The sequence below is a fragment of the Micropterus dolomieu genome, linkage group LG21 (genome assembly GCF_021292245.1).
Source record: "Micropterus dolomieu isolate WLL.071019.BEF.003 ecotype Adirondacks linkage group LG21, ASM2129224v1, whole genome shotgun sequence".
NCBI classification, from domain to species: Eukaryota; Metazoa; Chordata; class Actinopteri; order Centrarchiformes; family Centrarchidae; genus Micropterus; species Micropterus dolomieu.
Window position 1 is genome coordinate 20607131 of NC_060170.1, and position 24569 is coordinate 20631699.

Here is a 24569-nt window from a genome sequence, read left to right on the forward strand (position 1 = left end):
ACTGTCTCACCTGTATCTGAACCTGCTGCCTTTGAAGAAGATGTTGCTGCTAGAAACTGTCTTTATCTGACTTGACTTCGCACACCTGTCAGCGAGAGGGAGGAAGAAACAAAAAGAGGCGCAAACAAAGAAATTTCATTACTGAGCATCTGAGGAACAAAACTAAGCAACTCATTCTTGTAAAAACATTCACATGGGTTTATGTTTGTAACATTAACCCTCACAGTACCAAAACACATCTACCGTATTCTTTTAGGTAATGTCCCAACAGTGAGTGACTGCCAGTGAGTTACAGACTAGCCTCTTAGTAAGCAGAAGAGGAAGGTGTTTCAAGGTGTACCAAGTTTATGCTGTAGGTCAAACCTTCATGTTTGGTTCAGGATCATTTACCATGCGTAACCAAACTCCAGAGCAGCAGAAATAGAGATAGAGAGAGACACAGAGAGAGAGAGATCAAGAGAGAGAGGTCATATGTTCTCATAGCTCTGCTTGGCTGCCATTTACAAACTCAATTCACTCTGATTTGATTAAGCTGCTCTGATGCTTGTCTGACATCCGAGATGACATCCACTCCCTGTCTGTCCGCCTCTCAGAGACACATGAGCTGCTGTCATTAAGAGTTCCATATCCGGGGTTATACAGGCTAAGGGCTATTATCAGAAAGCTTTTATAACACCGTCTTCCTTTTGTAAGCTTTCTTAGATGTTATGTAATTTAAACAAGAAGACACAAGACCTGGCTCCTTGTAGCGGCAAATAAAAGAGTATATACAGCAAATATAGCAAAATTAAGAAAATCATCATTAAAGAAAGTATGAGTGAATAGTGTGAGAAAATAAAGGCTGCAGTAAAGAGGGTGGGGTGGACCTTCAGAGTGATTGACTATGGAGGAGGAAGGGCACCATGACGAAATCACAAATCAGCCTCCTGAGTCAAACCTCTGGAAGATCTCGTCTCCTCCAACCTCACTCCTCTACATTGCTTCTGACAAGCTGTTTACAGCCAGTGGTCCTTCTCATCCTGTTCCACACCTTCGGCGCACCTTCTGTCTCCAGTTTGTTATCACTTCTCTCCCAGGTGTGTGTTATCTCATTATCTCAATCTTCCTTTGGACTCCAATGCGTTCCTCTCAGGTTTTAAATCCATTTATAGTCCAGGGTGTTTTTTTCGTGGGAACTGTGTCCACAGACGTGATTTTCCTAGACTCCTGAGGATACACTTTTAAAGTGAGAAAAGAGACCCCTGAAAACGAGATCTGCCAAAACGATCTCACCACGTCCACTGAAGGTCCACGCTGTTCTAGAGCTTTTGTTTGTATCACACAATCTTTTCAGCAGTTTCCAAATGATGTTTAAATTTTCATTTTTCTGTTTCAACTGTTTTCTACAATTGATTGGTCTATAAAACATAAGTAAACTGTGAAAAGTTTACCAGATTCCAAGGTCACGGCATAAAATGTCCAAAACCAAAGTATACCATTTACTATAATGAAAGCAGCATTTGATAAGCTGGAACTAGATAATCTTTAACATTTTTGCTTGGCAATTGAAATAAACTACTAATTGATTATCAAAATTGTTGAGCAAATAATCGTTTCAGCTCAGCTGTTTGGCTTAAAGATCTAGACTGTAAGTTCAGACTTGACTGCATTGACAAAACAATATACAGTATGAGGGATCTGTGGCGTTGTGATCTGATCTCTCAAGGTGGTTAGAGGAGAAGGAGTTAATGTCTTGTGCAACTGAGAACACAAGGAATGTGATCAGAAGACAACTTCCTCTACTGATGTGACTAATTGCTAGTGCAAACAAATTGCTTTGCTGATATTCCCTCTCAGCCTTGAACGAGGATTATTGATTTTAATTTGCTGGCAACCCTGCATTCCGCCTGACCCCAGACAAATTTCTCTCTCTTTCTCCTTCACCCGGAGCTTGTTTCCATTCCTGACACTCCGGCAGTGTCACTAGTGAGTCAATATTCAGAGCGACGGCCTCGGAGCAATCAGCTGCTCCCCAGTGAAGGACAGCAGTATATTATAGCAGAGCTACAGAAAACCAGGAAAATAAGGTGAAAATAAAGATGATGTGCTGAACAGGAAAGCAAATTTTAGTTTTTGGAGAGTGTTTAGCACTCTCCAAAAACTAAAAGGGACAAAGGAAAATGGGAGAGGTATTAAACTATGATAAAATGTAAAATCAATTACATATAAAAATATTTAAGAACTGCTGCAACAGTTACCATCTAGATCAGTGCCATCTTGGTTAAAGATTTATAATGAATGATAATTCAAAATTTAGTTGTCTAGTTCCTTAACACCAACTGTGGGAATGGTAAGTATCTTATTAGCTACAAATTCATATATTACCTTCAAATATTAAGTATAAATTTTGTGGTGGGAAGGAACATTTTGGAATAGAATAACACTGCACAGTCTCAAGTGTCTCAGAGGTCATGAGCAGCTCAATACATTTACGGGATATACGTGTGTGTGTTTCATGTTTTATATCCCGGTGTGGACCTGAATGCACACCAAGTGGGACTCATTTCTCGTGTCACCATGGGGACAAAAATTTAGGTCCCCATGGGTAGAGACTGCTTTTGGAGGGTTAGGACTTGGTTTTATGGTTCAGATTACAATAAGGTTAAGGTTGTGGGTAGGGTAAGGGGCTAGAGAACGCACTATGTCAATGAGATGTCCCCATAGGGATAGTGGAACAAACATGTGTGTGTGAGTGTGTGACGCACTTGTAAAAGGCTTGGTTCTCCACCCCACACTTCCATAAGTGCTTACACGCTGCAGGGGTTGAAGTGTGAAATGTCAACACCAGTTTCTTCTGCACAGAAAAGGACAAAGACAGAGATAAAGAGAGAGAGAAAGGCAGTGAGGAACAGAAATGAGATTACCAAAAGATGTGTGAATAAGGACAAGAGAAGTGCTGAACACGATGAGAGGGAGCTGTGCAAAATGCTGACCCACAGACCCAAAGCTGTAAGCTTAGCAAGATGTAAGACAGATATAGTGATTTGCCCACGGCGTTAAGCAGTAAAAAGGGCTTGTAGCTTGCAGACCATGGGTCTTTATGGACTAGGAGGAGAGATATATTCCTGTAAAGTTTTCAGTCCTGCATGTCTGGTAATGTGAGACACCAGATCAATGCTGCTCTACAACAAGGGCGGAGGGTGAGCGAGAGACCGTGAGAGGAAACACTGAGATCAATAAAATGGGAGTGAGTTACTGTAAAACAGTAACAACCATTGTACTCCCTACCTATATATTTTATTTTAAAAAAGAAAAATGAAAAGACAAAAAATTGAGACCTTGATTCATTCATTAACTGGTCTAGAAAACACACGCAGTTTACATCTATGCACTGATCCAGTTTGTTCACTTTCCTAAAGTCAGCTCTATTGCTCAACCCCCTCAGTGTCACACATCAGTATGTAGTTGTGATTAACACACATGTGCTGCAGTGACCATGTGTGTGAGAGTACCTGAACTGCATGTTAAAATATTATTAACAAATTGTCTTTGGTCCCACTTTGGCTGACGTGATATTTTATGTTGCTAAATTTAACTTGCTTCCCACGTACTAAGGTATTACACAGACTGTCTACAAGTACCAACAGAAATTATGGAAAGAACTTTTCAGCTTTCAGTTTCCAATACCTCCGCCAATGGTATACACTAATTTGCTCACTAGTTTTCAACTGCTATCCCTGGTGTAATGTTAAAACCATTTAAATCAACCAAGTCCAGTTGCCCTTCACTTTAACCTTCTTTGGATAACATTTAAATGAACCATTAAGTATGTTTTTTTTCTAAGATGGGGTCAATAGATAAGTAAAGAATATGATAAAATGGATAAATTGCTGTTTAAGGGACACTTTACTGTACAGTGTTGCAGCAATAAAGTCTTGAAAAGTTGCCATCAGCTCAAAGTGGGACAGTTAGGTTAATGTGTTCCAGGTGAAATAACAGAGGTGAGGGCAAAGAGTGATATCATGCAGCTTATTTTGATAATGAGGCTATGGGGAATAGTAGGACAGGGATACTAATTGAAATTTCAACCATAGAACTGAATATTTTTATTGACAAAGACTCAAAATAACTGTTTGCACACATGGGCTAAAATAACAGACAATAAATAAACAAATTGAATGAACAAACAATGCAGACAACTTTTGTGTAAAACGATATTAAACTAAATGACACACAACAACACTGAACAACCAAATAATGAGCACAGTAAAAAGATGAAAAAGGTTCCTCCAATCAGAAAGTGAGGCGAGAGCAGGACTGTGGGGAGAGGCATCAAATTGAGGATTTAAGTACAACAATGTTTTGTGCTGCTGTTATTACTTGTATTTACTCACCAGTGATGACTATGTTTACACACAGAGAGAAGAGACAGAAACACAAAGATAAAACTGCATCTTCAGCCATTCATGAGTTGCCAAACACACAGACTGACAAGTTAAGCAGAGATGAGAGAGCTTCTGTAATGAAGAGAATAGTTACGAGACTGATCATCTCGGATGTCTGACTGACTGATTGATTGGCTGATTGGTAGATTAAAGAGCAACCTGACTTTGACTACAGTAATGCCATTTTCAAGTATTTTTAAGGCAACTCTGACTGAATCGATATAGGTAAATGTGTGTCAAACAACAATTTCAGACACAAGCTTTCAGTCTTGCAATATGAAGGTGGTATGCACACATAAATATTGGGCATAATCCACCAAAATCGCCGCTCAGAATCTACCACAGCTCCGGACTGGATGACAGACATCGAGCGTACAGATGAAATATGTGTTCCAAATGCAAGACACCAGTTCTAGTTGTAATTTAACACGTTTTAAGTCAGTATTTGCTGTCTGTGTCCGTTTCAAACAGAGATGTCATGTAATTTATGTTTGTCAAAGACGTCCTAACATGGATGTAGTGAAGGAGTCTCATATTTGGGCCACAGTCGACACGTAATGTGAGCGAGGAGGTTAGTTATAACAAACCCACCATCCTGTTACAGTGAATCCTGCCTGTTAAGGAGATCTGAAACAGCGACACACATATACAGTGTGTGTGATGGTGGACAGGATTACACAAACAGTACAGTTTCATAGCACATTTATCGGATGTAATCATTACATGGATGAAGAAAGGGAGAAGTGATAGGTCAAAAACACGAATATGAATCTGAATGAACACAGACTGCATCTATATCAATTCCAGAAGTACCAAACTCCACAAATGTTAGAGGGTGAGATCTAACAGGTCAGCGTGATGATGGAGACTACACAGTTCATCATCATGATAGGACAGGCACATTTTATTCTTCATTTTAGCCCTTTAGAGGAGAACGTGCATGCAGGAGGACACTTCACTCACCTCTTTCTGAATCCCAATGACGTAAAATGTTTTCCCTTCGAACTTCAGCTTGCTAACATCCGTCCTGGAAGCAACCATGATGTTACAACATGAAATATACCTACATGATCTGGTTTAAGATAGGTTAAATGATTTAAAAAAAAGAAGAAATATGACTTAACAGCTGAATTTAGTGTTTATGATACTGAAGGACATTTCTATTTTAAAGTCAGAAACATGTAAAAATAACCAAATTCCTCAGGATACTATCAAAGGTTGTGCAGTATGATTGTTTCTTATTTGGTAAAGCTGTGTTAGTGTTAGTGGGGAAAACGATTCTAATCTAGCACGTCTTTTTATCTAATTCATCTCCTCATGGTCTGCTAGCTGTCTGCTCTATGTGTGCCCCAGAAAAAAAAATCCAGTGTTTGTCCTCAGCCCTGGCTCTGTAAATGGGAAACAAACAAAGTAGCCCGCACCCTGCAGCACCATTCCTGTCTTTACAGCCATGATTTGTGTGTAATGTTAAATTACTTGCACGTGGACATTACTTTCTAGATTTCTGTTGTTGTGATGTTGGCTATAGTAGCAGAAGAGTTGTATCGCTGTCTGGAGCTGGTGTGCTGGCTCAGAGACTATTTTGTTGTCTCTGCATATTAGCTTTGCAACCGCAACTGTAGCAACAGTTTGCTAACCCACAGCCTAGCTAACTGTGTTCACTCTGCATCATCGTATTTGTCCTGGTATTGGATTTCTCCAGAATCACCTACCCCACCTTTTAATTCATGACATACAATTCTGTAAATACTGAGTTTTACCATTTAAGTTTGTTAACATTTGCACCTATTAACAGTGGTGAAATGTAATTAAGTAGAAGTACTGTATTTAAGTACAATTTTGGGGTACTTGTACTTTACCTACCTTCCATTTTATGGTATTTATACTTATAGAGAAGTAAACGTTGTCCTTTTTACTCCACTACATTTATTTAGTAGACTGCTGATTGAATTTAATTTTTAAATTGTAATCAAACCATATAATCATCTTATAAAATATGCAGAATAGTTATCAATTAAACTACCCAAGAGTAGTAGTTAGAAATAACGCCACCTTGACCAGCTGCAACATGAAATGCCCACAAACATTAATGCATCAGTAATAATAATCTAATAATATAGCATGTCACTCTGTATTAAGTTCTTTTATATTTGATATATGTATGTAGTATGTATATATGTAGTCATTTGAAGTACATTTTGTTAATTAATTCTTACATAAATGTACTTAAGCAAAACTGAGATGTGTAGAGGTATTGCTTCTTTTATGATTAAATGACTAAACGATTGAAGGAGGATGGAGATTTTAAATTGCTCCTAGTACATATTATATTCAGCTACAGTTGAGATGAAACAGAGTGAGAGTGTATTACGAGTACATTAGATCGAGACTACACATTTAATGTCCATGCATACAGGTTTATATTCAAGAAGTAAGGGGCAAATTTGTACCATTTGAGGAGGTGGATCCTCTTGTTTCCCTGGAAGACCACAAAACCTGTAGCTGTGAACCCAAGAAAGGCTGTAGAGCCTGTGAAATCCTGCAAAGACACACACACACACACACACACACACACACTCAGAGTGAGAGTAAGCACATAGCATTATGGGATACATGTGGATTAACAGCGGGGATGCAAGTGGGCCATCAGTACTCTGCATGGTAATGGCACCTACAAATAATTACATGTTTGTTTCAAACTTCCCTAATTTGCAGTAACTGGCATCAAGAACAAGGCAAAATACACAAAGAAAACACATAACAAGTAGACTCAGTCTGATATAATGAGGCAAAATGAAACCGCCATCAACCCCAGAGTAAGAGCAGAACACACTATCTTCCTGTCACTCTCCGACAGCATTGTTTCATCATCTGTAGACCTCCTTTTCTCTGCTGGTGTGCCTCTCTGTAAATCACTCTCATTTTTTTGCTTACGTTCTCTGATTCTTGATCTTCACATATCTGCAACTGCGTGGTTCTTCATTCCAAGCAATAACAGCCATATCCAACAAACCAATTTAAAAAACGGCCTCACTGACAAGGGTGGAGCAGATAAAGCGGACTCTCTAGAAATAATTTAAATATCTTGTTTATCTGCTTTGATATGTTTGTCCATGGGAGGGGAGGGCTGGACGGAGAACGAACAGAGAGGGTGAGAATGAGTGAAAAGCAAATGTAAAACATTGCTTTTCTTTATCTGATAAAATTTTTTTCCATCAACAACACTACAAGAGAAACACCAAGTAAAACGTACACGAACCACAGTACTAAGTAACACTAGATCTTAACTCTAAAGACTTCCGGTCTTAACAGAAATTATGGAGCTGAAGCCATGATTTCTCTAACCGATCAATAAATATATGGATTCCTGATGGTTTCTGTGCAGACCACATTTCTTCTGTTTACCAAGATAATGTTGCCAGAGGTGCAAATGTAAACTAGAGGCCCATCTGACCTAACTTACTGACCTCTCAGATTTGCTGTTGTCTGTCCGTCTAATATGCAAATGAAGGGCAAACAATCAAAGGGTAAAGAGGGCAGGTTGAGTATATGTGTGTAACTGGCACAATCACTCTCTCCACTGAAGCCAGAATCTGTGCTTCCACTTAAATGCATGAACAACTTTGGTGAATATTTGCACCTGTAAATGAATAGCTGCAACTGAAATAAGCGTTGTGTTTTGTTCACTATTTGCAGATTAACAATAAAAAAACGTAAAGTTGACAGTGATGGTAGAAAGTGTAAATTTGTACCTAAAAGATGACAGAGCAGAAAAATGTGTTCATCCTTAACATTTACTATAACTGTAATAAATTTGTGCTATGACCACAATCTGAGGATTCACCTTTGAATGATCAGAGCAACTGCCCTAATGAATTAATCCATTAACAAATGGGTTAAATGTAAGGGTCATCTGTGTGAAAATGATTATATACAAGCTATTATTTTTACAGGCATTATGTATGAATACTTTATACTTAGTACATGATGTATTTACAGAGAAAGGGACAAAGGTAGAGACATGCGTTTGAGGCCTTCTAAGACAGAGATACAGTATATCTCTGTAAATTATGATCAACATCAATTGGGTATGTTACTGAGGCATGGAGAATAAACCGTGAACACATAAATCTCTCTTAAGAAAGAGATTTGCATCACTTTGATCTGGGGAAACTTGTCAATATCAACAGCAGCAGGCCTCAACACCAGACTGGATGAAAGTGTACGTTCTACCTTGCATGGGTGAGGGTCAACTCCATATGTTTCGAGGCTGTGAGCCCTTTGGAGCATGCTCAGCTCTGCTAATGCAGCACACTGGCCTCTAAAAGAGAGGAGAGGGGAGAAGTTTATTGAAAAAATCAATACATTGATGCTGTTAGCATATGTCACATTTTACACATTTAAGCAACAAAATAATTTCTCTGCATCTTTGTTTAAAGTAATAACATTTGGCCCCGTTTTTGTTCATCATTGTTAATATTTTTAGACGCCAAGTGTTCAGCGGGAGTTGTGTTGAAGCTGCACTTGTTCATTAGTCTAAGTGCTGCAAAGTCAAAAAAACTGTATGATGTACACTGCTACTCACGGTGACGCCACGCAAATAAATCAACATCAAAACTGCACACACATAAATCTGTCTACACGCACATTAAAGAACTTCTTGACTATGAAAATACAACTCATGGACACACACAGCCCACCCCATATGTGAACAACCTGAAGTTTCTTTCTACAGCTAAGTAGTAATATACATGCTGTTAATCTTGTCTGTCAGACAGAGGGCATTTAGCATCATCTGCCTCTGTGCTGTGGGAAATGATGGATTTGTCTTTGATGTTCTATAATCGCTGTAAGTGTGATGGTCACAAACCTAACAACATCATTCAAGAGCTGCAGCAAGGATAACACAAACAACCCAAGGGAGGGGGTTTCAGAGTAAGACTAAGAATGGGGCATTGCTTTCAACATATTTGAATCTTCTTCACTTCTTCATCATTATATGTATGCACAAACCTTTGGGTGCATTAATCACCTCCTCTATAAATTCATCTTCCTCCTCGTATTGCATTTCATTCCACAGGCAGTTGCCGGTGTTGCCCCTGATCACATGCAGAGGAACGAGGATACACAAAGGACAAACAAGAGGATCTGATTCATCAGGTGTAGCTCATATTTTCCATCACAACTTTTAAGTGGAAAATCCCGCAGCAACAAGCAAGGTGTCCAAAACAAGCTTGACATAAATAATTCATGCTCATTCTTCTGCAAATTAATTTCAGTTTTTATTTACTTTCAATTGAAATACCTTCTGCAATGCAATGAACCACACGTCTCTGCTTATTGTCCAATTCTGTCTCTAGCCAGAACGACGGAAAGCGTTTTATTGTTTGCAGAGAAGAAAATTGTCTCCACACCATGTTTTGAATACACAGATCACAGGAGTGTATCCACGCCTGTCACCGAAAACAGCTCCAGACAACAAACAGCCCCAGCACACACACACACACACACACACACACACACACACACACACACACACACACACACACACACACACACACACACACACACACATCTTTTACCTGAGCTCGTTCTTGTGTATTTCTATAATCTTCCTCTCCAGTTTGAGGGATTGTTTAGGGAACAGCTTGAATTCTCTGATGTAGTCTGATGGGTGCTCCTCTGGGTCGTAGTCCCCGAGCTCAGCTGGAGACAGAGGGCAATATCAGTGTCAAAATTGTCCAAAAAACTGGTTGAACAGCGAATATCTGATTTACATATATAAATGCAGTCCATTTACAGTAACATTTTGGGAAATGTACTTATTTGCTTTGTGGTGGATGAGTTAGATGAGAAGATTGATATCATGTTTGTAAAGTAAATATGAAGCTGGAGTCAGCAGCCTGTTAGCTTAGCTTATTATAAAGACTGGAAACAGATGGAGCTAGCCTGTCTCTGTCCAAAGGTGACAAAAGCTCACTAATTAACATGTTAAATCTTTTTTAATCTGTACAAAAAAGTGAAGTGTACAAACAAATTTGAAGTAGGTTTACTTGCAGGATTACTTTTTGGTTGGGAGCAGTAACTTCCTGGACTATCTGCTAGTTTGAACTATTCCTTTAACATTTGAGTTAACAGATTTGTGTCACCAGCAAATGTGATGGTTGCTCAAGCCCCCCAAAAAAAGTCTTAAAGAGAGATCGTTTTCATTACATCTTTATTTCCACAGGATACTCATAAGCCTGATAGATAAATATGTTCCTTATTGAATCCAGTACAAAGTCCTACCAGACCCTCATTTATCTTTTAAATCCGTTCTTAATTAGCAATCATAATAAAGGTTAAATCAAATACTTGCCTGGAGTTTAATTAAACAATAATCCTCAACCTATTCTCCAGGGACAGGGACCTGCCCTCGCTAATCAGAGCAGCCAATGATACGCTGCAGACACATTATGGGTTGAGATAATGCAGCCAGTCACACTCTGCACTCTGGGGATATGAGCCAATCAGAGAGAGTTTGTAGAGTTCAGTGATTTGTGTATCAGCCAGAAGGTTTCATTTATATGATACAGCTCAGCTAATTCCACTCTTAATCCGTATTAAAGCAAGTGGCTCTGCGCTGTGATTCGACTATTACTGCTAATTAACCGAATAAAAAAATCTTTGTTATTCCTTTTCCCAGTGGTCCATATGCATCTTGCAGTGTTTTAAAATGTAGGATTACCAGTCTGATGGTTTGAAGTGTTGCCGCTTAATAAAGTAGAGAGTGGTGTTTGATGCTCTTTAGCTGGTTGCATTAAGCTAGCTCTTCTTTGAGACTTAGCCCAGTTATGACAGTTCATTATTATTATTATGACAGTTTAGCTCATTGTGCTTTATTGGCATGAATGTTTAATTTAAACAATGCTGCTGAAGCAGCAAAATCAAAATGATATGATATGACACGATAAATCAATGTGATAAATGACATAAGTGTTACTAAGTGGAGATTTAATGTTACACGTCACCAAATCAAAACTGTATCTTCATCTATCCTTTATAAAAGGAATTACCTGCTGGATATGATAATCTGGATTCACGGTGACGATCATGAATAAGAGTAAATAAATAAATAACGTACAATAAAGATGATCAGGTTTGACTGGTGTGAGAGATGAGATATCAAAAAAGCCAAACAGTGGAAGGTGAAAAGCCTCATTATTCGTAACCCATTGTATAAACATTCTACAAAACCTATTTGACTCTTTAAAAATATTTTACTTAAATGTCGTTTTTATTTTTCCCGATGTTGCTTTTATGTAAAGCACTTTGAATTGCCTTGTTGTTGAAATGTGCTATATAAATAAACTTTCCTTGCCTACAGAAAGAAAGCATGTAATCAATGACTGAACACACAGAGCAATAAACTGGACTGAAACTGAAATTACAGCACTGGAAACTGAATATGAACTGGATGAATCTGCTATCACTAATGTAATGTATACGTCGACCACTGTAAACAGCACAGAAAAAAGTAATGTTTTAAAAAGCAGAAAAGCAAGGGAGGAACAACTGTAAAAACCTGTGGAGGAAAATCAAATCTAATTATTGTCAACTGTAACATGCTAAATCACCTCTAGATTCACTGTCATTAAGTTTATACCAAATCCAGTGTTTGTCCCTAGACCTCACCCTGTACGATGCAGGCTCCCAGATATGCAGCTTCAGCAAAAGGACAGAGGAGACGACCGTGGTAGATATCTCTCTTCAGCTGGAGGTACAGGAGATACCTGAACACACGAAAAAAGAAAAACTGATAATGCCACTTAGCTTAAATGTGCTTTCCATGTCTTAATCAAATTTAAAGTGTATTTGGTCTTAAGTAAGGCAGTGTATGGCTGCAGTATGGCAGAAATATGTAGAAAATTGAGCCTGCCTTCCACAGAAAAACGACCATATACAGTAGGTCTTTTGAGCCACACAAAATTAGTCTCATGTTTACGTTTCCTGTGGCAGCGACCTCTAGTGATTGTATGCATCTGGGGTTGCCACCTTCAATACAGAAAAATAAGGGACGCCTGCCACAGCGGGGGCCCAGCAACGACAGGCCCGATGGTATGCCAGTGGTGGTATATCATAACTTAAAACATGTTTTCAGGAAAGTATTAAGATTGATACCAGTGGACATTAATAAGCTATCTGCCATTGAAATAAGTGTGAACAGATGCTCTATGTCTCTCTCTATCACAACTCAACAGACAAGTGATCATCTTGTCATAGCTAAATCCACATATGACAATAATAAACATTGGCCAACAATGTGTGACAGTGAGACCACAAAAAATAGGACATGAACCGTATTTTATTAAATTATTAAATCAACATGTCCATAACTTTTGAACCATAAATAGGATAAAACAAATGCTTTGTACGATTAGATTGAGAATACTTTTGCACAGGATTTTCCATGAACATCATGAACTTCAGTGGACCACAAGGAGTAGGCTATGTGTGCAGTATTGGAGCATGTTAGGTCTACTTCCATTTATGGGTTATTCTTGTCAGAAGTACACTACTCGTGCAGCACTGAGTAGCTGTTTGTCTTTCAAACAGCTACAGTAAAACTATGAACAGGACTGCTCAAAGCTGAGAGTGATCAAAAGCTAATGAGCAAGTGTTCTTGCTGTCACTTTGTTGGTCATTTCCAGAAAGAAAACATTTCCAAAACATAGGTCCGGTCAGGAGACGGAGTTTGAAATTGCCGTTTTGGGAGGCATGGACAAACACCACGCTATTGGGGCACTATTGCTCATATTAGTTGTATTTGGTTAAAAATGTTGTCGTTTAGGTTGGAGGACTTGTTGGAGTGGAAAATTTCATGTGGATGTGCACCATTGGTTATCCTTACTGCAAGTGTGCATTTAGTATTGATTTTAGTAAAAAAATTTCAAATAGTTAAATTCATAAAACCAATAAAGGCCCTTGATTTCATAATGATGTAGTTGTGTTATTTTGGCAATTAGAGAGTGTATTTTCAAACACCTTCAATACAGTAACGACTGGAAGGCTACTGTAGGTATTATTGAAGCGGCTTAAGTGGAGGCAAGTTTCGCCACACGGCTGTTGCTGATGCGCACATTTGTCTCGTGTCACCAAGGAAACGAGAAGACATAATGGCGCTGAACCTTTGGGGACATGTGTTGCCATGGATACAGAAGAGTTTCGGGAGGAGATAAAAACACCAAGTCAACTGACTCATTAAACTTGTTTTCTAACTCAAGTGAAAGAAGCAGCAGAAGGAAAGCGTGAAAGACTGAATGAAGTGAAAAGCCTGCTGCTGTAGCTAAATAGTTTTATTTTTAGTCTGTAGCCGCATGGAGCCTTAAAAACACACACTCTTCTCTGTCTTCTCGTCATCTATTTCCTATATATACTTTAATTTGAACCCTTTTTGTCCCCATTCCTGACTTTGGAAAAACCTTTTATTTAAACCCTCATCTTCTTTTCCCCCTCTTTGCTTTCCACTCTTCTTCTCCCACTCTGTGTCTTATACCCATTCTCATTTCCTGTATGAGGTTTTATTTGTGTAGGTCAGCAGTGTTTTGACTGATAGTCAATTCTACCAAAAAAGAAACTATATATACCTTGGAAGGTTTTTTGCAATATGACCAGAGAAGAACGTCAATTTTGGATGATTATGTTCAACGCTGACGTTTTTATCTTTCTGCAACATCTGCACATGGAAACTACAGTATGGCTTATGTTAAGAAAATGTGTGGTTATGGTTAATACAAATGTCTTAAAATTATAATATAAATTTATTTGTTAGTGATGAGACTTAAACTGCAGTCTCCTGCATGAAAGTCCAACCTCCTCAACCATACATTTTGTCACTCTATATAGAAAGTTAGAAAGTACACACTACTACACTACGGTGCGTTTTACGATGCATCGTTAGACTAACCAACATCCAAAGTATGACCGTTTCCCAAAACTGTCGTACCTTGTTGGTACCACCGTGGTTTGAACTAACTTAGTTTGAACTAACATGTTTCCAGGTGTGTTCGTCTGCCTTTCACAGCAGAAAACTCACAAATCGTTGTCATATTATGCCTAAATATGTCGGCTGTGACCAATATTAACTGACATTGTGTTTAAAGACAGACACAGGTTCAAATCCTGTAAGTTCTCTATTGATCTTTGTTATACTGGCAACAAAAGCTTTCAGGGATTTATTCATTACATTGCTTTCATGAATTTTATGCTGTCCCTTTTTTTTATTTTGTAATGAAGACTAGAGAACACCTATCTTCCTCAAAGGCCTAGAAATGTATACATGAAGGTAATATTAAAAGTCTTGTCTTTACATTCTCCGTTTTGTCCTTTAACCTTTGTGCTGGGTGACTAATATTAATGAAGTTATTGTGAACAGATGGGTAATCTGTGAGTAGAACACCTGCTGTTTGTAGATGATCTACACTAAGTTACTTAGTACTGAATTAATGCAACCCTACCCATGACCCCACAAATACATTTAAAAGAACTTTTACAACTACATTTAAAAAAAAAACTTCACCTGAAATATCTTTGTACAGCAGGATTATCTAACCTTATCTAACCTCCTAACACTGCATTTTCTGTGACGTAGTCACCATGAAGTGAGCTTCTAACCACAGGTCAGGAGCTGTGATTCGAACTATGCAACTTGACAGTGGTTGCAAACGTTCGTCAGAACTATGGTTTTGGGGAACACTTGCATCACTTAATGATGGTTCGTACCATGCAAGTTACTACCACGAGAAGTGGAGCTGACACCTGAAATAATGGTCCCTGAACTTGCAGCAGTCTATATTCAGAATATGAGCTTGCTGCGTGATTCTCTTTCTTACACACACACACACATTAATTTCCTTGTGTGGGTCAGGAATGAACGAGGATGGTGGAACTTGTCTGGTGCAAGTCCCCAACACTTCCTCATGTTTTACTTTGCATGCCCAGGATTGAGGAATTTTTAAACAGTGTATATTTTCTTCATGGTCTTCATGTCCGTACATGGCTGATCCATATGATCCGCACATTCTAAATGCAGCTGTTTTTTTACAGAGTTGTTTTTACAACAGTCCTGCCACTTCTTGAGGTGGAGGAAATTAAGATCTCACCTGAAATCTCACACAAGTCATACCATTAAGGAGGAAGAGAAAGAGGATAAAGTTGTTCTTTGGTTAAAGGGAGTTTATTCCCTGATGCCACTGCACCAAGTAGTGCATTCCCTGAGAGTTTCAGAGTGGGTAGTTGATGTCCTTCCTCGAGACACTTCGACTAACTCCTTGTACAATTTTTCCAAACTGCACATTAACACAATGGCAGCAAGATAAAACTAACTGTGGCCCAAGTTAATTGTCTGCTTATTCCAACTACACAGCATAAAATGATGATGATGATAGTTACCTCCATAGTTCGAACTAGGGTTTTGGGAAACAGTTGCATTGCAACGGCATAGTTCCAATCAAGAAAGCTGCTACCGTTGTTAGCAATGATGTTTTTGGGAAACGCACCCCTGCTTGTGGGTGTGATCCAAACACTACTGGGTTGTTTTTTCATTTCTTTTTGATAACTTAGGGGGGAAATGTATAGTTAGGGAGAAAATTGGCAGACTTCAAATAACATCCTGCAAACTGGAGCGCACACACACACACACACACACACACACACACACATTAGCATAATCGTTTTTGGATTCTGATGATGAAAAATCCTTCCCCCTAAAAAACTTTATGTATTGCGCTCCCGTGGATTTCATCACTGACTGCAGTTCCTTCTGAACCTTCGATTTGACTTTAACTTTTATGCCCACTCCAAACTCATCGAGGCGGGGATTTAAAAATCTAGAGAGACATGAGAGAAACTGAAGTTGAGCTTAAGGAAGGAGGAAGCTGAGAAACAGAGCGGAAAGTTTTTATGACACTGATGATGCAGAAAAACACCTTTAAGTAATAAAAGTTGCAGAGGACTGGGCGACATGCCAATATGAGTTGAGAGATGTGGAGAGACACCGGAGGGATGAGAAGGAGCTGTGATTACGTGGAGGAAGAAGGAGGACAGAGCGAGACCAACAGAAGGAAGGGAGGAGACACCTGAGGGATGAAATTATGTAGTGGAGAGATCTGAAAAGGGGGGGAAGAAAGAGAGAGAGGGAGAGGGAACAAGATGGAAAGGCAGGGATGGAGGAAGAGAAGAGAGAGCCATCAGAGCAGGGGCATCCGTCTCTAACTTCAAGAGGCTCTTAAAAACTCATCTCTTCCGAGAGAACACTTTCTCTTATAACAACTCTAACCCTTAACCTCTAATATACACTTCCTGTGCTCTTCTTTTTGTTCTCCTTACAATTCTCTTGTATTGATTGCACTAGTTCATTAACTCTTACTTCTTTCCCTACGTATTTACATGATGCCATTGATGCCATACGTGCTATTATAGCTCTTATTATTGCTGCACACACACACACACACACACACACACACACACACACAGACACACACACACTCAGAGTGAGAGTAAGTATATATATATATATATATATATATATAACACACACACACATATATACATATAAATGTAACACTCATTACACACTAGAAAACTAAATTGTTGGATGGATGAAAAATTGAAAGAACTTTTCTATGTTGACATGTTCCCAAAGCCAAAGTGGCAAATACAACAATATTTAGGATCTGGTGGGTGCATTACTGTGGGGAAAATAAATAAAACAATAGTGTGAAAATGTTTAAGAGCTGCAGAAACAGATTGAAAAGTATTGTATTTCTGAATCTATTTAGAGATAAACGATTTGCCTAATTTTTCAGCTATGGCTACAGAAAGAAAAATAAATAGATCCCTGCAATTTGGTGAAAATTAGACAATATTGTTGTGGCAAAAAGCTGTATTGTGTGTCAGGGATATTACATGTTTGTTTTCCTGTCTCTGCTGTGGCTGCCAACCACATTTTTGTTCCTTTAACCGACAGCAGGCCTGGTGTTAGCAAACCAGGCAAAGGTCCCTGAGATTACCAACCACTCTCTGGGATTATTTTGAGCCATTCCTTAATGAGCCTTTGCACTACAATCAGCTATTGAAGTGTAGCTAAGATGCTAGTTTATATAAATGTAATAAAGCTGCCCTCAAACAAAGTCTTTTTTACACTTTCTCTATCCTTCCCTTTTTACTCAGTCACTCATAAACAATCCTTTAAGTGTGTGAGTTTTTACCTGGTGAGCTCTTCCTTGATTTTCATCGGCTCATTGGGATAAAACTTGACCCGGAAGCACATCATGTACGGCTGCTGAGCTGCTGAAGACAAGAGAGACGCGTGAGAAGAACATATAGAAGGGAGAAGAGATTAGAAGACAGTAAGGAAAGTTAAAGGAGAGTGCGGAGGTAGAAATTAGTTGGAAACATGAGAGAAAGATGAGAGAAATGACAGAAGAAATGTAGATGCCTTTACTGAGGAGAGGAGAGGAAAAAGGAGAGGAGAGAATAATGAGTAGAAGAGGGAGAATGGGGAGAAGGGCAATGAGGATTATGTAAAACTGGAGAGAAAAAGAAGTTGGAGACAAAAAAAGAAATCACGGTATGCCTCTAATACTGATTAGTCATTTGATAATTACAGTAATTACACACACACACACACACACACACACACACACACACACATATTAAGTGCCTCATTTGAACTGGAATCTGTTTCTTTTCCTTTGATCTGAGTCCTAAAGCATTTGATTTCTGACTGTGTGCGTGTGTGCATGTGTGCGTGTGTGCTTCAGCTGCAGGAGAGAATTTGATCTTAGAATGGTATTTAAATATGCATGGTCACATACATACACACACTTACATAAGTGCGCGCACACACACACACACACACACACACACACACACACACACACACACGCACCGTCCATCATAGGCTGTGGGGCTCAGATCAAACGACAGCAATGGCTTAAACTCAGATCTCAGATCTCACAAAATAAACACACACACACACATGCTAACATTCAAAGTTTACTCACTGAAGTTAGCACATTTGCATGATGTACAGACATATCGACACACAGCTTAGAAACGTCAACTGACGAAGATACATCAACTGCTATAAGCCAATTCATTATGCATGAATCATATGAAATGAAAAGTACTGAAATCAATGGTCTTCATTCTGATGTCATGATATGTCGTATAAGAGACGTAAAAGTGGCCCAATTCAGATTTTTTATTCACTCTTTGTCCGTTAGTTAATGTCAGTGTGTTCTTCTTTTGCCATGACCGCGATCTTTCCTGAACTTTAACCAAATCAACCAAAACTATTTCGTACCTTTCATTTCTAACAGATTCAGAAGGAACTGACATACGATGTGGTCCTGTTGAAAGGTACGTCAGATTGAAAAAGGCTCAAATGTGTTTTATATGTGACAAATGAACTACGTCATTTGTTGTTTACTTTAGAGAAACTTGTTGGATTTTATGTTCATTTTATGTGCTCGTATGTGAGTTTAAGAAATGTGTAAACAGAAAAAAAGGCAGTCTGATTTTTTCAGATCTGTTTTGGCCTTCAATCATCATCAGGAGACATCAGCAAATCCTTCTAGCTAACAATTATCTGCACAAAAAGATGAAAGAAATACACAGCTCTTGTATTCCCGATTCAGGTTTTATTCTACACAGTGACTTGAGTGAGAAAATTTATGTTAAAGCATTTTCATGTCTATGTAGAATAAAAGAAAAACTGGGAACAAGACAGATGTGCTGGCATAATTTCATTGAGGAAAAACATCTTGGAGTCAGATGGCTTGTGGGTTAAGCTTATGTCTGAAGTGAACTCAGGTTATTTTTAGTGTAAACACAGAAATCTCATATGGATTAGTTTCAAAGGAGATGCTAAAAGAAGATTCAAAAAAATCTGATATAGGCAATGATTCTAAAGTGGGCATCGAGCAATAAACTAAACAGAGACGAGAAAAATATGTGGCAGAAGAAAAGAAGGAAGGAATCATCTAACATGGGACCGTAAATCTTTACAGAGTGCCCTCACCACTCTGTCTTTAATGGAGGGATCCTCTGCGGTATTATCCAGCTATGAAAAACAGCACACATCTACATAATACATGCTGAGCAATATGAAAGACGCAATCCTCCCACTCGCTCCCAAAGAATTTGAGCTGCTTTTTTGCTCAGGCTTAAGGGACCAAGATGCTTTTTTTTTTTTAAAGGTTTTAGAGAAAGTGAACTGGCAAAATGGTATGCACACACACACACTTGTAAAAATGTGACGCATATGCACGTAAGCCCAGACGCACAAAGAGAAAATAAAACACAAGCCACACATCCTAATTTGAGAGTAAATCCTGCCACAGGGAGAACTGATGTGTCAGTACGACTCAGATCTATTCAACACTCGTCCTCCATGCCTCTTTTTCTTTCTTTCATTCTCTGTCAGCCTCTCTCCTCTCAAACTGTCTCTCCAATCTTGTCTTTTTCTCCCTCTTTTCTTCCCTAATCTGACTTCTTTCTTTAGCTACATTATCTATCACTGTCTCCTCTCTGTCTGTCTGTCTCTCTCTCGTGCCCCCCCACACATTTCCTCTTAATCACTCTTTTCTCCTCTTTTTCTCTTCCTCCATCTCTCATTATAATTTTCACTGATCGCCTCATCCTCTCCCCCTCCTGTCCTCTAGCACATGTTCTGATGAAGCCGAATGCGCTGCTAATAGCTCTTTTATTCATTTATAGTGGTACAGGAAGAACAGGGCAGTCATGAAAAGGGTGGGCGACCTTCAGACACAGACACGTTTTAGTTGATCACACAGGTAATGGCCAAATATAGACGAGCATCACGCTGAGAAACTATGCAGCAAAACTTCAGTTTCATCAGAAGTTTGAGGTTTCTTTCCCCAACTATCTAAAATCAACAACAGTAAACATCAGGATTTGGCATCAGACCAGTAGAATTAAAGAGATGGTATTATGCTCATTTTCAGGTTCAAAATCTAATTTTGGGGGTTGTACCAGAACAGGTTTACATGGTTTAATTTTCAAAAAACACCATATTTTTTTTCATACTGCACATTGCTGCAGCTCCTCTTTTCACCTTGTGTTGAAGGCTTCGTTTTAGAAGTGGAGTGATACATCTTGTCTCTAAATGATCTTTGTTGGGAGTTGCACATGCCCAGTTCCTAGTTAAAGACTACTAGCCAATCAGAAGCAGAGAAAGGCGGGTCAGCGAAAAGAAGGTAAACAGCTTCGAATCAGCTGTAGGCTACATGTTGCCGACCAGCTTGGCAATTTGGACTGGAGCAAGAGTTTCAGAGTGGTAAGTTATTAATCTGATCAATCAAAAGTATCTTTCATCCATAAAGTTTTAACTGAGCTCTGTCTCTACATCACAGTAACAACTTCATGTCCATTGACTGCTTGAAGGGTAGCGAGTGTGGGAGAGGAGAGGTGTGCTGCAGCTCAGTGTTTTTCCACCGGTGTTTTTGAGGGTGTGTCGGACTAGCCGCTCAGCAAGCATTATGACACGTATTTACTTGTGACCTCACAAGAAAGGGAAGTAAAGGCTGGACTACAAATGAGCTGTTTTCAGGCAGTTCAGAGCAGAGTTTTCTGTGGGAGATGGGAACTCCCTTTGGGGTGGACATTGGGCTTTTTCACTTTGCAAACCTAGTACATGCACAAAAAAGATATATAACTCAATAAAGGAAAGGGAAAAAGCCAAAAACCATAATATTATATACCATTTTATTTCTAGACAAAGAATTTACTAAGAAAAATAACAATGTGAAAGAAGAGCTAGAGGTTTGGTTGTCTCCCAGACCCCCCCTGTATGTGGCAAATAAAAGCGATGTGTTTAATTTTTTTTATGAAACGATAATAGACTTATCTTCCCTTGTTCCTTAAGTTACTCCTTTCCAGGAAGGGAATACATCATTTTCCTCTAGTATAAAGTGTATCTCACAATTCCGTGAAATGTGACATCTGCATTTTTAGCATTGCTGGAATATAACTAAGTACATTTACTCAGGTTCTGCACCCTTTTGAGGTATGTTACTTGAGTATTTCCATTTTTTTTGCTACTCTATGCTTCAGCTCCACTACATTTTAGAAGCCAATATTGTTACCATACATTATTTATTTGACAACATTAGTTCCTAGTTACTTTGCAGAACCAGATTGTCAATACAATATATAAATCTACTAATAAAGGACGATGTATTATTATACTTTAAGCTACACATAAAGCGGTCTGTTTATTTGTATGACAATTGAGGTCTGTCTTAAGTTTGTGCTCTCCTGTCATGTATGTGTATATTACTTTGTGTGATTGTGTTTATTTCCTTTTTGGAGTCATTTGCCCCTCTGGCAGTTTGCTGTGTTCCTAAGAAACTCTGCTCTTGTCACTTTGTCTGCCTATATTGTGTCTCTGTTTGTCTCCCTGTGGTGTTTCTGAGAAAAGACGCTGTCCGACATTGTCTGGCTCTGTCACTACTTGTGGCAAATGGTAATGTGAGCAACGTGTCCTGGGGTTACAAGGACCTAAAACTTGTATATGAGTAAAATTCCTAAATGCTACTTGTCCATTATGAAAGTTTACCACAGGTGATTTATCAACAGGCCACATGCTGAAATCTGATTTTTAATTTCAAATGCTTTTGAATATCCAGTGGTTTTAACACTGTTGCGTGTGCACTGTCATGACCCTGTATGTGTGTATGAGTCTCTGTGGTGTTGTCTGTTTGCTGTAAAGCTTGACCTCACCTCACAGTGAAGTGACTCTCAGGATACAAATTCAGACCTGAATACAAGGCATTAACAAAGACAAACACACACAAGAATGTGCACACACAAGTGCAAACACAGGCATGTGCATTTCACGCTCTGCTCTTTGCTGTGTACACCCACACTGATGCAGAACACACAGAAAAACACAACGGGAGCAGAAGTGACACTTACACTTCATCTGCCTGACAACGGGTTTATTGGGCTCCAGCCAGTGCTGAGAGACAAAGACAGAGGGGAGAGAGAGCGAGAGAGAGAGAGAGAGAGAGAAAAGACAATGTTACTCTAAATAAGGACACTGACTTTTAGAAAAGATCAGTTTAAAAGACTATGTTGCATTTCAATGAGCTCACAAGTTTTTCCAAACTAAAAATGTCTTTATTCAATCAAGTAAGTTTCAATGACAGCAAAGCTCTATGTTTTGTAACCCCCTGCTCACCTGGAAGCTTCAGTCTGACCTGCTGCAGTTTTAATTTGTTTGAATTCAGAGCCTTTATTCTATAGTAAGGTTTTCTTTACTGCACTCTTTCATACTCGTGCCTTTTGTGCTGTAACACCACTTGCTGTTACGCTGCAAGGTTGAGAATTCTCCAAAGGTGGGTTGGTGATGAACACCCGGATGTCTCGTCTTTGGTTGGAAAAAACTCCTGAACTTAATCCCACTTGAAAGGTTATCACACATAATGACTAAAAACAATGTGTTTGTAAAATTTGTAAAACTGTATACTTGATTACACTGATATAAGATAAAAGAATAAAAAATATTGAAATGTAACACCACTCCCTGGTATTTGCTTGTTGTTATTTCTTTCTCAGCTTGCATTTTAAATTCAGCTAGAGGCCGGCTGAGCTTCTGCTGAGACAAAGCATCTGGTCTCCTATGTGTGTGGGCTGTTGAAATATGGAGACTGATCTTGTTATTATTTGTCTGTGAACTTGTAATATAACGTACTGACTGTCTCCTGATTAATATCCAACAATCCCATTGTGGCCATGCTGACTCAGTGGAGCCGTTTCTTGTTAGTAGGTGCTTTATTTTTGTTCTTCTGCTGTGATTATGTGCCAAAACCAACACTCTGAAGACATCACTCTGCAAAATTGTGATTGCTGCACTTTCACCATTAATCAAAAAGTGATGGACAGATAATGAAAATAGCTGTTAGTTGCAGCCCTACTGCTTTTGGTTGTTCTGCATGCATGCATGCGTTTGTGATAGTTACCCTTTGTTTCTCTGGGTCCACATATCGAATACCAAAGTAGTCTTTCTCAAGTAGGTTGTAGTGGTTACACACATGGTCCAACAGGAACTGGCCTTTGGTGTCTCTCTGTAAAGACATAAAACACATTAAATCCAGGAAGATATTTTGTGTCAGTAAGCATCCGGTACTTTCATGTAAGCAATCTTTCTATCCATGCTGATAAATCATGTTAACCTCCCAGCTGCATCTGATACCAGGTACGTCACTGCGCTGTTGGGTAGTATTTCTCTGATGCACAACATGTTAATTCAAAGAAATATGTCAGCAACTTTTAGGTATCTTGGTGACGATATATACTGTATCAGCAGTCCATATGCAGTTCATAAACCCAGTGCAGACACAGAGAGATTAATAATCAATAGGACTTTATTGCCATGGAAAAGGGATGCATTTATTACCTGCTCCTCAGTCAATATCTAATCATCACATACAGACACATACAGGGATTCTCGTGCTAAAGTGTGTATAGCTGAGCACAAAAAAACACTCTGAGATGTGTGTAAGGTGTGATTATACATGCACACACACTCATAAAACATATACAGGTGCTGGTCATATAATTAGAATATCATCAAAAAGTTGATTTATTTCAGTAATTCCATTCAAAAAGTGAAACTTGTATAATGTATACATTCATTCCACACAGACTGATATATTTCAAGTGTTCATTCCTTTTAATTTTGATGATTATAACTGACAACTAATGAAAACCCCAAAATCAGTATCTCCGAAAATTTGAATATTGTGAAAAGGTTCAATATTGAAGACACCTGGTGCCACACTCTAATGAGCTAATTAACTCAAAACACCTGCAAGGGCCTTTAAATGGTCTCTCAGTCTAGTTCTGTAGGCTACACAATCATGGGGACGACTGCTGACTTGACAGCTGTCCAAAAGACGACCATTGACACCTTGCACAGGGAGGGCAAGACACAAAAGGTCATTGCTAAAGCTGTTCACAGAGCTCTGTGTCCAAGCACATTAATAGAGAGGCGAAGGGAAGGAAAAGATGTGGTAGAAAAAAGTGTACAAGCAATAGGGATAACCGCACCCTGGAGAGGATTGTGAAACAAAACCC

At 38.9% G+C, this 24569-nt stretch overlaps 1 protein-coding gene across 4 annotated transcripts in view; it reads right to left on the reverse strand.

Annotated features, from left to right (window-relative positions):
• frmd3 (FERM domain containing 3) overlaps positions 1 to 24569 on the reverse strand; it is a 61509-nt gene that overhangs the window by 19969 nt on the left and 16971 nt on the right. For 3 of the 4 annotated variants that reach the window (XM_046034115.1, XM_046034113.1, XM_046034116.1), the window contains exons 2-11: positions 23453 to 23557; positions 22407 to 22449; positions 17672 to 17753; positions 12099 to 12196; positions 10007 to 10130; positions 8658 to 8745; positions 6875 to 6963; positions 5388 to 5451; positions 2745 to 2833; positions 11 to 85 (exon numbers count right to left, since the gene is read on the reverse strand). In XM_046034115.1, coding sequence (XP_045890071.1) covers positions 11 to 85; positions 2745 to 2833; positions 5388 to 5451; positions 6875 to 6963; positions 8658 to 8745; positions 10007 to 10130; positions 12099 to 12196; positions 17672 to 17753; positions 22407 to 22449; positions 23453 to 23557 — 857 coding nt within the window. The remainder of the gene's footprint in view (positions 1 to 10; positions 86 to 2744; positions 2834 to 5387; positions 5452 to 6874; positions 6964 to 8657; positions 8746 to 10006; positions 10131 to 12098; positions 12197 to 17671; positions 17754 to 22406; positions 22450 to 23452; positions 23558 to 24569) is intronic. The other variant, XM_046034114.1, reaches the window with a different exon arrangement.